Here is a 13249-nt window from a genome sequence, read left to right on the forward strand (position 1 = left end):
TTAAACTGTCTCTGCCTCACCTCCCTTATCTGTAAAACGGGGAATCCCAGTGATTTGAACTAATATACGTAATATGACTAAGGTGGCAGTCGCTTGATAAACGGCAGCTATTTTTATTACGATAAGACACACGTAAACAAAGTTAATGCCTATTTATACTTTAAGCCTCAGCACACACGTGGCTTCTTTTGAGACGCACTCGCTTCACCGGCACACATGTACGCCCTCCTTGTGTGCTTTCAGAACACCCTGTGCCTAGTGTTCACAGAGCTCTCTCGCACGCTGGGATTATCCACCTCCCTTCCTGAACTTTGGGCAACTGGAGGGCAGGGCTTCATGTTGCTCACTGGAATATTCTGGGCTCCTATCCTATTACACCCACACTGTGATAGCCAGGACTCTTTGGTCATAAGAGGCAGCAACACTGCTCAGCCGGCCCACGCACATAAGGGGCATAGCTTTCGCTCATCAACTTAACCTCTGCAGAGATTCTGTCTCGTGCTGGGCTTCTGAGCCAATGGGTAGATTCTTCCAGGCTCCTCCATATGATGGGAGATGTGGCTCTTGCCTCCGTTCTCATGGTTTGAGGTTCAAAGGGAACGAGAGAGCTATTCCTTACTGTCTGGTTCAGAAAGTTCCAGGTTGGATTCTGACTAGCCCTGCCTGGGTCATGGTCCTCAAGGATGAGGGACGAGAGGTGGTGTTACTCTGCTTAGCCCACGGCAGGGTCTTGTGCCCATGGTGGGGTGGGTGGGGTGTGGGGCACAGACGCTGTTAGACGAACGTCTATGTTCAGACACGAAAAGGCCGCAAGGAAGTTTCACGGGCTCCGGAACTCAAAGTCCAGGCTCATCCTCCCGGGGGTGGGGTGGGGGAGGCAAAATGGTGCCAGTGCTGGCTCGCGGAGGATAGGTGGGCATGTGGACGGGCAAGAGGACGGGGCAGGCTCTCTGGGCCGAGGCGCAGGAAGTCGAGGTGCTGGGTTGGAGAGGTGCATGTGGGACGTGAGGCGGGGAGGGATGCCAGACGTCCCGGGGCTTCGTGGGGTGATGTGTTCACGTCCTCGCGCGGCCAAAACCAAGTGCGACAAACCGGACGGCTTTATTTATTTATTTATTTTTAATTTTTTTTAAGTTTATTTATTTTTGGGACAGAGAGAGACAGAGCATGAATGGGGGAGGGTCAGAGAGAGAAGGAGACACAGAATCTGAAACAGGCTCCAGGCTCCGAGCTGTCAGCACAGAGCCCGACGCGGGGCTCGAACTCACGGACCGCGAGATCATGACCTGAGCCGAAGTCGGACGCTCAACCGACTGAGCCACCCAGGCGCCCCTCTCTCCCCCTCTTATAAGGATACCAGTTACGTGAGGTTAAGGATTCACCCTAATCCAGCATGATCTCACCTTAACTAACTACATCTTCAGAGTAACCATCCAATGAGGTCACGTTCTGGGGCTCGGGGGTTAGAACTTCAACGTGCCTTTTTGGGGGACACGATTCAACCCACATCGGGCAGCGATGAGTCAGAAGCCTGAAGAAGTGGGTTGAGCCAGAGCATGGGGGGTTATGGTGGCCACACAGAAGGAAGTCACTGAAGACTTGGGGTCCGGGGACGGCATGACCCACTGGCATGTTAGCATGGGCTGGAGAGAGTGAGCCTGGCGTCTTGGAAGGTCACTGAAGTGGTTCGGACGAGGGACAACAGCCATATTGATCTTGGGTGGCATCGTTTGGAATGGGAGCTGCTGAAAGAGGGGGAGGTGGGAGACAGACTGGAAGGTGATGCCTCAGTTTCCAGCCGGGTTTACTGGGAGGGAGGCAGACGTGAGGTCTCGGAGAAAGGACGCTGAGCTTGGTTCTGTGCCCATCGAGGCCGAGGTGACGTGTGCCATAACCTGTGGCAGTGAGCCTGATGCCTGCATGGTGGCAACAGCAGCCAAGCGGCCTGGAATCCCGCCCATTGGTTCCCAGCTTCCGTGCTATCCTACCTGCCTGGGGCGCCCTCTGCCTCCCCATGTAGCGAATGAGGACACGAATTACCTTGACTACCACAAGTTTGCAAAAGCCTACTCTCCACCTGGAGCTCTGCTAGGTGGTTTGTGCACATCGTCCCACTGAATCCCTCAAATGAGCTGGGGAAGTAGGTGTGTTAGGCCCGTTTTGCAGAGGAAGATACTGAGGCCTAGATGCCGTTACCTGTCTAGTCTCACACCAGAGCGGTGGGGGGGAGGCTGGGATTGAACCCAGCTTCGTTTGTCCAAACAAACCCTTCCTATCACTCTCCCTCTGCCTCCCACAGCACTTTTCTTTGTACTTCTCAGATGGGGCCCGTCTTATTTTGTCTTCTTACCCACATGTCTTGACACTCTGAAGTGTGAGCTACTTGCTGGAAAGGGCTATGGGTTCCTCCCTGAGCTCCCCCAGCAAGCTCTGCTGTGGTTAGCGGAACTCCAGCGAGGCTCCTGGGCAGTTAGAGGTGACAATCCTGGCACCCTACCCCAAGGACTGTCTCCATGTGCTCTCGGGGGAGTGCTTTCCCTGGAATGGTGCACACAGCTGGGGTAAGACTGCCCTGGGGCCTCCAGTTGCCCCGGGGCCCCACCGGGCTGCCCCTGGGGCCGAGAGGAACCCGATCTTGGAAAACTGGGGCCCGGTTGGCCCTTTCTCTGTGCTCCAGCTCCAGGCTGGGCAGCTCCGACGGAGGGCCTGCAGACCACGAAAATGACTTTGGATCTACTTAGACTGCGATGAGAGCCCGCGAGAGGGTTTCCAGCCAGGAATTAATGTTAGTCGATAAACAGGTTTTGAGATTACTTCAGCTGCCCCTTGGGGGAGAGTGGGGGAGGGAGAATTGAGGGCGGGAATGGAAGCGGGGAACAGGGTTCCCACATACAGCTGGACAGGTTGTGCACTGCTCAACTCCGGACAGCAGTGTGACATGGCACCCCCTGGGGTTATACACCACGGTGGCCCTGGGGAAGACAATACAGACCATGGTAGTGGTCTGGGTGCAGGATGATAGAAGCCTGGACTAGGATGTTAGCAGGTAGGTGGAGAGAAATGGGTAGATTCTGGGTACGGTTGGAAGAATGGTCTTTTCAAGAATGTGCTAGTACTTTGGCTGTGGAGGGGGAGGGGAAGAGAGGAATCGGGGTGAGGCGTTTGGACCAAGTGACTGAGTGGGAGGCGGTGCTGTTCACTGAGATAGGGGACACTGGAAGGGGAGGGCGGGTGTGCAGGCATGAATCTCGAGCAGAACCGGATAAACTTGCAGAGACTGGCAGACAAACCACCGCGTGGTACATGGGAGCGACGTCTGGGGCCCGAGGCCAGTGGGCCTTTCTCTTCTTGCTCTGGGAAGCCCAGTGGCCCGAGAGGGGACGGGGGTTCGAGACGGAACCGACGCTGCTGGGCGGGGCCAGCCGTGTGGGCGGGTGACCCGTGCAGCCACACGGGGGGCTCCGTGCTTTCGGAGGACCCCTCGCTTGGTTGAAAGCTCTCTCGTTGCCGTCTTGAAATGCCTGGTCCATTTCCAACAAGGGCTCCCTCGTCTTCTTTTGCACAGGGCCCTGCAAACTGTGCAGCTGGTTCTGTTGTGGGAAAGAGCTGACACCCACAGGCTTGGGCCAGCCCGTACATTCAACCCAGAATGAGTCCCGGGGCAGCAGACGCTCTGGACCCAAAGCGCGTCGAGTGCCTGGGGTGTAGTGAGTGCTTTGGAAGCGTTTGCCGCGAGGGGTACGGATTATCACAAGGGGCGGTGAGGACGGTGAGCGGGGAGCGTCCTGCACCTTCCATCTCGGGGAGGAGGGCAGGATAGGCTGGGTAGAGATGATCGTTTGTCTTGGGAGCAAAAGCGTGATCTGCGAGGTGCAACCTGGTTTGGGATTCTAAGAGTGGGGGCTACCGGCTGCCCCCCCAACACCCAGGACCTTTGTGGCCCCAGGATGTCTGGCAGGTGGGGATGCTTTGGAGGAGTCCCGGAGATGCGCACACAGGGGAGTTGCACATGCTTCCTCCTGGGCTCCCCGAGACAGACAGCCGCCTCGCCGTGGAGCTGGCCGTGCGTGTTGGGGCACAGACCTTCCGTGCCCTCGTTCTGTCGGATGAAGGCAGCCCGCAACCTGCTCCCCAGAGCAGCTGCAGGGCCGGGCCTGCACCTCTTCGGGCTCTCACGGCTCCCTCGTGATGTCCCTTCTGTGCCGCTTGTTGCCTTGAAACACGGCGTTAGGGAATTACCCCATCTCCTGGGTGAACTCTGTGGGGCGGAGGCTGTGGGAACCAGCTGGTGTGGGCCAAGGGTGCCTGGAGCGGGGGAAACCCGGTGGAGAACTGTTCTTTCCAGAAGCACCAGTTCCCGGAACCATGGCTGTCGCACGCGGCCTCCCGTTTCCAGGCAGGACTCGGGTGAGACCAGACGTTCAGGTGCCTGGTGTTTCTCTGGAAGGTTATCAGGACTGGAAACTCCTGGGCCAAACCCGAATCGATCGATCACATCGGGGTTTTGTCATCTTTTCTCCAGAAGCTCCTCTGAGGCCCCGTTAGCAATTCTGTCAGCTGCATTTTGACACGGGTGTGCCTGTGCGCACATGCCTGCGTGAGCCATGCCAGTCTTCGGATGATGAAGCCTCAAAGCCTCGTCTTGTGCCAACACCCTGTGCCGCCTCCCTCACCCTGGGTCTGGGGGGGGGGGGGAGCCGGGCACGTTTCCTTTCTGCGTAAGAAGCTCACTCCGTCTCCTCCGCCCACTGTGGAGGGGGTGTCTCCCGGCCCCTTCCCTTTGGCTTTGCAGGCAAGCTCTGGAGGTCCTAGCGGGGACAGTGCGGGTAAACGGCACACGCATGGGGTTTGGAGTTGGACGGGCGTGAGTTGGAAGACCGCCCTTGGATACCTGGCTTCGTGGTGTAAGGCTGAGGGCAGGGGTGGAGCAGAGTGCCTGGGGACACGCTGTGTCTCTCCCGTGTCCCACTGCCTCAGTTTCCCCATCTGTAACGGGAGTCCTTACAATACACATCCTACAGGCTGCTGTGTTAGACAAGTTAACACACGTAAAGGGCCATGTCCACAGTTAGCGCTAAGTATGTGCTTATGACCGTCCCTAGTGAAGTAGAAATGACCTCACAAGGCTTTTGTTCAGAAAGTAAACTGTAAGGTCATCGAGGACAGAGACTGTACCTTAGCACCTAACAGAGCTGCCCCGGCTTGCTGCTTGCCGGTATCTTGGGAATAAAAGGAAAGAAATGATAGATCACCACCTTGGTTTTGAATGAGTATTTTCTCCGGGAGCCTGGGTGGCCCAGTCGGTTAAGCGCCCGACTTCGGCTCAGGTCATGATCTCGCGGTTCGTGGGTTCGAGCCCCCATCGGGCTCTGGGCTGACAGCTCAGAGCCTGGAGCCTGTTTCAGATTCTGTGTCTGCCTCTCTCTCTGCCCCTCCCCCACTTTCTCTCTCTCTCTCTTTTTCTCTCTCTCAAAAATAAATAAAACGTTAAATGAGTATTTTCTCATCCGAAGAACTACAGATCTGACAGCCAGCTTAAGGGGCCTTTTCTCCTACCTGAGACATTCTCTTCAGGCGTTTTCCTCTTAGTCTGTAAGATTTGGGTTTTGTTTTTTTTTTTTAATTGAAGTGAAATTCACATGACCTAAAATGAACCATTTTAAAGCGAACAATTCAGTGACAATTAGTACATTTAAAATTTTTTTTTTAATGTTTTATTTATTTTTGAGACAGAGAGAGACAGAGCATGAGCAGGGGAGGGGCAGAGAGAGAGGGAGACACAGAATTGGAGGCAGGCTCCAGGCCCTGAGCTGTCAGCACAGAGCCCAACGTGGGGCTCGAACTCACGGACCACAAGGTCATGACCTGAGCTGAAGTTGGACGCTTAACCTACCGAGCCAGCCAGGCACCCCGATGTTTATTTATTTTTGAGAAAGAGAGAGAACAGGAAGAGGAGGGGCAGAGGAGGGAGACTGGAGGATCCAAAGCAGACTCCACGCTGACAGCAGAGAGGCTGACTCAGGGCTCGATCCCATGAACTGTGAGATCCCGACCTGAGCCCAAACTAAGAGTCGGACGCTTAACCTAGGGAACCACCAGACGCCCCTAGGCTTGAGTGTAATATTTTTTTAAAAGACGGAGAAAAAAGGAAAGAAACAAGAAAAGGGGAAACCACCGTGTTGCTGGCGGGTTTGCAGACCTCACTGCTCTTTAGGGCCAGCACCTCTGCAAATGCCAAGGTCATGGCGAAGGGCAGGGTGTTCAGGGCCCTGCTGGCTGTACCCGGGCTGGGGGGTTGCTCCGGAGGGCGTCTCTGAGGGACAAGGGACGTGAAAACATTATAGACTCGTAAGGGCTTTCTCTTTAGTTGAGTTGGTTTTCGTAGAGGGGAGAGAGGCTGCAGGTGGAGTCCCTTTATTTATTTATTTTTAAATGTTTTATTTATTTTTAAGAGACCGGGCATGCAAGCAGGGAGGGGCAGAGAGAGACGGGGACAGAGGATCCAAGTGGGAGAGGGGCAGAGAGAGAAGGAGACAAAGAATCCGAAGCAGGCTCCAGGCCCTGAGCTGTCAAGCTGTCAGCACAGAGCCCGACGCAGGGCTCGAACTCACGGGCCGTGAGATCATGACCTGAGCCGAAGTCGGTGCTCAACCGACTGAGCCACCCAGGGGCCCCGAGGTTGGGTTACATTTTCAATGAAGTTGTTGGGAAGGAAAGACCCTTCTCTTCCCCTCTCCTCCCCCCTCCCCATTCTCCCTCCTCCCCTCCACCCTGTATTTGTGTGTTTTTTTTTCAATATATGAAATTTATTGTCAAATTGGTTTCCATACAACACCCAGTGCTCATCCCAAAAGGCCCTCCACCCTGTATTTGTAGAGCCCAGTTTTAGGAGCCTGAGATAAGCGGTGAGCGACAGGCAAAGCCTTCCTCCCAGGGAGCTTGCATGGAGGGAAGTTGGCCCAGAAAGAAAGGACATAAAAATAAACCAGGTAATTCGGGTTGGGATCAGTGTTACCAACTATGCACTCAGGGTGCCTGATGAGAGGGCAGCGGAGGCCCCTTTGCGGGAAAACTGAACGGGGAGGATGGGCCACGCAAAGGTCTGGGTGAGCGTGCCAGGTGCAGGCCGACCTTGGGAAGGAGCTGGCAATCTGCAGATCCTAAAAAAGACCCAGAAGCCCCCTGTGCTGGAGCCCGAGGGAGGCAGGGAGGGAGAGGCCCGAAAGGTGGACTGAGAGGGAGCGGGCTTTCAGGGCACACCAGGCAATCGTTTTAGAGTATTAAGCAGTGGTCAGAGGAGCACTTTTAAAGGCCCCCCACCCCCCTCCTCCCGGCCCCTAGGTGAGGATGGGTCATATGTGGAGAGGAGGAGAGAGGCACTGAGCCCGGCTTTGCTCTGCTGACCTGGCGCCTGTGGGCCAGTCCCTTATCCACCCCAGGACCTTGGGCTTCGCTCTGCCCAGCATGGCTGAGCTCACCCGCCGGGCTCCCAGCAGCCTGGATGCACATGGTTCTGAGGTGCTTACCTGACCTTTAAGCCACCTGTCCTCCCTGCCCTCCCGGCCAGCCTGGCCACCCATCCTGTCACAGCTCTGCTCGTTCTAGACTCCAGATTGTCATCCTTTTGAAACTTTTAATATTAAATATTAATATTAAGTCTTAATATTAAAAATCTTCAATATAAAGGAAAATGAAAAGGACAGTATACTCAATTGTTATTAGCATTTTGCCATTTTTATTTGTACTCGCTCTCCCTATAAAGAAGGTGGGGGTTTTTTTTGAGTCATTCGAAGGGTGTAGATATTATGCTCTTTTATTATAAACACTATAGCATACATCTCTCAAGAATAAAAACATTCTTGGGGCGCCTCAGTTAAGCATCTGACTTCGGCTCAAGTCATGATCTCACGGTTCGTGAGTTGGAGCCCCATACTGGGCTCTGTGCTGACAGCTCAGAGCCCGGAGCCTGCTTCGGATTCCGTGTCTGCCTCTCTCTCTGCCCCTCCCCCACTCACGCTCTGTGTGTCTGTCTGTGTCTCTCTCTCAAAAAAAAGAATACCAGCATTCTTTTTTTTTTTTTTTTTAATTTTTTTTAACGTTTATTTATTTTTGAGACAGAGAGAGACAGAGCATGAACGGGGGAGGGTCAGAGAGGGAGACACAGAATCCGAAACAGGCTCCAGGCTCTGAGCTGTCAACACAGAGCCCAACACGGGGCTCGAACTCACGGACCGCGAGATCATGACCTGAGCCGAAGTCGGCCGCTTAACCGACTGAGCCACCCAGGCGCCCCAAGAATACCAGCATTCTTAATGTAATAAAAACTTTCTTTTTTTTTTTTTTAAGTTTATTTATTTTGAGAAAGAATGTACATGCGTGCATGCATGAGTCAGGGAGGGGCAGAGACATAGGGAGAGAGAAAGAATACCAAGCAGGCTCCTCCCTCTCCCTGTCAGCCCAGAGCCCCGACGTGGGGTTTGATCTCATGAAATGTGAGATTATGACGGGAGCCAAAATCAAGAGTCTGATGCTTAACCAACTGAGCTTAACCAAGTGGGCCCCTAAAATCTTTCTGAACGTAGTAAAAATATATTCTAAATGTAATAAAAATGTCTATTTTTGTATTATGTAATAGACAATGGAAGATTATTTAGCTGTAAAAGAAGGAAATCTGCCGTTTTGACAACGTGGGTGGACCTTGTAGACATTATGCTAGGTAAAAGGAGTGAGACAAAGACAAATATTATATGATCTCACTTATATGTGGAATCTAAAAAAAAAAAAAAAAAAAAAAAGTTCTAGATGCAGAGAACAGAGTGGTGGTTGCCAGGGGTAGGGGTGGGGGAAATGGGTGAAGGGGTCCAAAGGTGCAAACTTCCAGTCATGAGATAAGTAAGCTCTAAGGCACGGAACTCACAGCACGATGACTATAATTAACAACACTGTCTTGTGCGTCTGAAAGTTGATAAGAGAGCAGATCTTAAAAATTCTCATCACGCACACACACAAAGGGTAGCTATGTGTGAAGTGCGGTCTGTTCACCAGACTTATTGTGGGTATCGTTTCCCAGTAAATACATGTGTCAAATCGTTATGTTGTACGCCTTCAGTGAATACAATGTTATATGCCAGTATAACCGGAAGAAAAAAAAGAACAAAAACATTCCTCTACGTGGCTGTAATCCAGAAAATGGACAACGATTCCCCCCATGGCATCTTACAGGCAGCTCCTATCGAGTTTCCCTAATTAGCCCCCAAATGTGCTCTTGGCACGTTTGAACTGGAATCCAGCCAAGGGTCACGTATTACATTTGGGTTGTCTCTTTAGTGTCCTTTAGTATAGAATATCCCCCACTATGCCACTTTTTGCTCGGATATTGACTTTTTGAAGAACTACACCAGTTGTGGAATGTCGTAGAATGTTGTCAGATGGTTTGTTAAGATGATTTCCTTGTGGTGTCAGTTAATCTGTTCTGTCAGCTGTATTTCCTGTAACCTGGAAATTAGGTCCAGAGGCATGATGAGGTTCAGGTTCAATGCTCTTGATAAGAATCCTTGATGATATCAACTTCACATAATCCCGTCGGGAGACCCACGTGGCCAGTTGCGACATTAAGTTTAATCACGTTCCTTGAGGGCAAGAAAATGGCTAGACTTCTTTTATATTTCTCCACAATGTCTAAAAAAAAAGGCTGGGCATCCAGTAATGTGTAGTAGATACAGCCGATTCTTGTCATTGGCAATAGTTACTCTATAAAGTCGCCGTGAACGCTGGATCGCGGAATACCGAACCATCGCTTCTAGGGGATCTGCAGAGTTAGACTCCCGTGAGCCTCTGGTTACATTTTTGCCAACAGATCACTACAGAACCTTGTTTTGTCCTTGTGTGTTTCTGTTTAAAGACGTCTTGTGTACTGTGGTTTTTGATTCGTTAACACGGAGCTCAGGGCAGACCGCACGGTAACTCGTTCCTGAATGAAGCTTGTCTAACACTTGTGTTTTCTCCATGAGGCACATCACAGCCTTTTGAGGCACTTGGAAGCGGTAGGCAGCCCTTCAGTCTTACTCTTGGGGACCATTTTACACAGCAAAATCACCAACAGAAAGCACAGAAATGCAAAAACTGTAGCACTCAATGGACGGTGGAAAGGAAGGCACTTGCTCGCAGTACGAGAGCCAAACCAAGGAGGCCGCCTTCTTCAACCTCAGCTAGGGATGTGCGTGTTGCAAGACACAAAGTTTTGGAGCACCTGGGAATGTCCACGGGTATTGATTTTAGAGATACAAATTTTAGTGACTGGATGAATGCAAAATGTGGGATCAACAGGATCAACAGGATCCGCTAAATATTCTGGATGAAGACAATTTGAATTAGCTGTGTGACCTTGAATTAGTTGCACGACCCTTCTGACCTTCATTTTCCTAACCTGTCCCTTCACTGGGTGGTCTTGGAGCTCTTCCCAGCCCTGGGATCCTGGGAACTGGGTGGGAATCGAGTTTCTCTCGGTTTGGCTTTCTGGGGATGGAGGGACCCCATCCCCTTTCTTTCTGTGCAGGTTTGTGGATTTCCATGCAGCTGCCTCCACCTGCTCCCCCTCCAGGGCCTCCCTGCTCACCGGACGGCTCGGCCTTCGCAATGGAGTCACGCACAACTTTGCGGTCACTTCCGTGGGGGGTCTTCCGCTCAATGAGACCACCTTGGCTGAGGTGCTGCGGCAAGCTGGCTATGTCACTGGGATGATAGGTAACCCTGGAGCTCCGCAGCCGGGACCCCCACCTCCCGTAGCACTTATGGGGTGCCCGCTTTGTGTTTGGGTAGCCCCAACGTGCCACTACCCTCTTCTGTTCATGTCTGCTTTGTTGATTTCCTGCTGTCAGTGTTAGGAAGGCTCTCAGCTATAAGTAACTGAAGAGACCTAACAGGGAACTAAAACCATCAATGGAGTTGTTTTCCTCCCATGGTAACAAGCTTAGAGGTGAGTGATTGCTTTCATTGGCTGGGCGGCTCAAGGAAACCATTTGTGTTTTTTCTGCTCTTTTTGTCCTGCCGCTTGTTGCCTCTTGGTTGCAACAGAGCTGCTCAGTACCATTCACCATAATTTGGCCTCAAGGAAGGAGAAACAGACGGGAGGAGGTGCCAGCCTCCCGTGGCCTCCTGTATTCACTTCTTCTGAGAGAGCAAATCTGTTCTCAGACACTCCCCCTCCCTCCGGGCAGAAAAGCACTTAAATCTTCTCGGTGGATTTCTATGGCCACACCTTGCCGCAGGGAAGGCTGGGAAAACTGGGGTTAGGATTACAATGATCGACTTGGATTTGGGCACGGGTCTCCGATCCCCTGAACAAAACCGAAGTTTGTTAGCAGGACAAGTGGGGGCATGGGTGTAAGGTAGGCAAACGGCGGCATCTGCCACGCCATCCAGTGGCTTCCTTTCTTCTTAAATTTCTGTAGGCACCTCTTACTCAACATGTGCTACACGTAGCCAGGTAGTGAGCTAAGTTTTTCTTTGCATCAGGGTAGGGAGATCCCTTGTGAGATGATAATTTCCCCCAGGATGTACGTTAGAAGATTGACTTTCAGACGGGTGGAGAGACCTGTTCAGTGTCGCCCACCCTGTCGCAGGAGGATCTAGACAGGTGTGTCTGCCCAGCCTCGCTCCGATGCTTTGCTCCACCTCTGGCCTTCCCTCCAGAGGCCAAGACAACGCAGCAGTCCCAACAGCACCCTTAGGCTGCCTGTGCTTGTTGTTCTGACTTTCCAAGAGCTGGGTCCCCTGGGATTCCTGCCTCCCTTCTTACACGACGTGGCAAGGGAGGGTTTCCAACAAACAGGATGGCCGCGAGGGTCCCTGTGGGGGTGTTCTTGATGCCTGGAGCGCCCGTGTTAACCTGTAGGAGGCTCCGGTTTCTGGTGTCGGCCCCACCTTCTCCTCTGGATCGAGGGGCCCCACATACTTTTACAGAAAGTCAGACTGGAGCATGGCATTCATTCATTGTCCCAGGCGGGCGAGCCCCAGGGGGAGGAGCTATAAGATCTCTCCTTTTCCATCCCTTCCTGCCCGTACGCCGGAGGTATAATTACCCTGAAGCTCCCACGAGGGGCTGAGTATCCTTATTGGCCCCATCACACGCATCCCTGTCGTGGTCACAGCCTGGAAGGGTTTGGCCCCTGGGACTCGGCTGGGCTGTACCTGAGCTGAGTTTGATGTGGCTTGCCTTTCCCTCTTCATGCCTTTGAACTCCCAGTGAGCCACTGATGGCACATGAACTCTCCCTTCCCCCTCCGATCTACCTTTGGCGTCTTAGAGACTGGATATTCGGCGACATTGTGTTGTGATTATGAGTTCCCTGTAAGCATGCTTGTGGGAACAACAAAAAACCCACCGAAGCGATCTCAACACCGTGGGCACCACCCACGCTTTGCTTCTAACCTTGGTTTAGGGTCTTGTACAGATATCACTAGGTCCTCCTTTTAACCCCTTCCTCATATCTTATATTTCTTCTTTTAACGTTTTTTTAAATTTTTTTTTTAACGTTTATTTATTTTTGAGACAGAGAGAGAGCGAGCATGAATGGGGGAGGGTCAGAGAGAGGGAGACACAGAATCTGAAACAGGCTCCAGGCTCTGAGCTGTCAGCACAGAGCCCGACACGGGGCTCGAACTCACGGACCGCGAGATCATGACCTGGGCCGAAGTCGGATGCTTAACCGACTGAGCCACCTTATTTTATAAGGTGCCCCTTATTTTATAGTTCTGTGTAATACATTTTATCTATTTATTAGAATTTTAATAATCTTAGAAACAGCTTAAACATTTTAATATAATTTTGCATTTCCACGTGATGCTTCATCCAAGCCTTCCACATGAGTGCTTAACCCACTTCCCCTCTATCTTATGTTACATTTTTTTTTTCAAACCTACAGAGCAGTTGCAAAAAGGGAATAATAGACACCCCTGTACCCTTTACCTAGATTCCCTGGTTATTACCTTTTGCTACATGCATTTGTCTCTAAAAGAGAGTTTGGTAGTATTTCATCGAGGCCTTGCAAAGTAACTTGCTTCAGCCACAGTCCTGCGGTTGCCTGTTTCTTTCTTTCCCTTGTGCATCATTCGGTGCCGCCGCTGTTAAGATCTGTGTACCGCGTTCTCTGCCCCTTGCCCCGTGGCTGGTTTCCCTGCGATCCCTGCTTCTCAAAGCGGAATTAGCAGGTCAGAAAGCTCAAACGTGGTCAGAGTTTTTGCCACACATC

General features: G+C 52.0%; 1 protein-coding gene across 6 annotated transcripts in view; it reads left to right on the top strand.

Moving 5' to 3' along the window:
- Positions 1–13249, top strand: part of ARSG (arylsulfatase G) — a 107683-nt gene that overhangs the window by 51109 nt on the left and 43325 nt on the right. For all 6 annotated transcript variants that reach the window (XM_078438236.2, XM_078438237.2, XM_078438238.2 and 3 more), the window contains one exon: positions 10556–10743. In XM_078438236.2, coding sequence (XP_078294362.2) covers positions 10556–10743 — 188 coding nt within the window. The remainder of the gene's footprint in view (positions 1–10555; positions 10744–13249) is intronic.

Source organism: Panthera onca, chromosome E1 (genome assembly GCF_046562875.1).
Source record: "Panthera onca isolate mPanOnc1 chromosome E1, mPanOnc1 haplotype 2, whole genome shotgun sequence".
Taxonomy (NCBI): Eukaryota; Metazoa; Chordata; class Mammalia; order Carnivora; family Felidae; genus Panthera; species Panthera onca.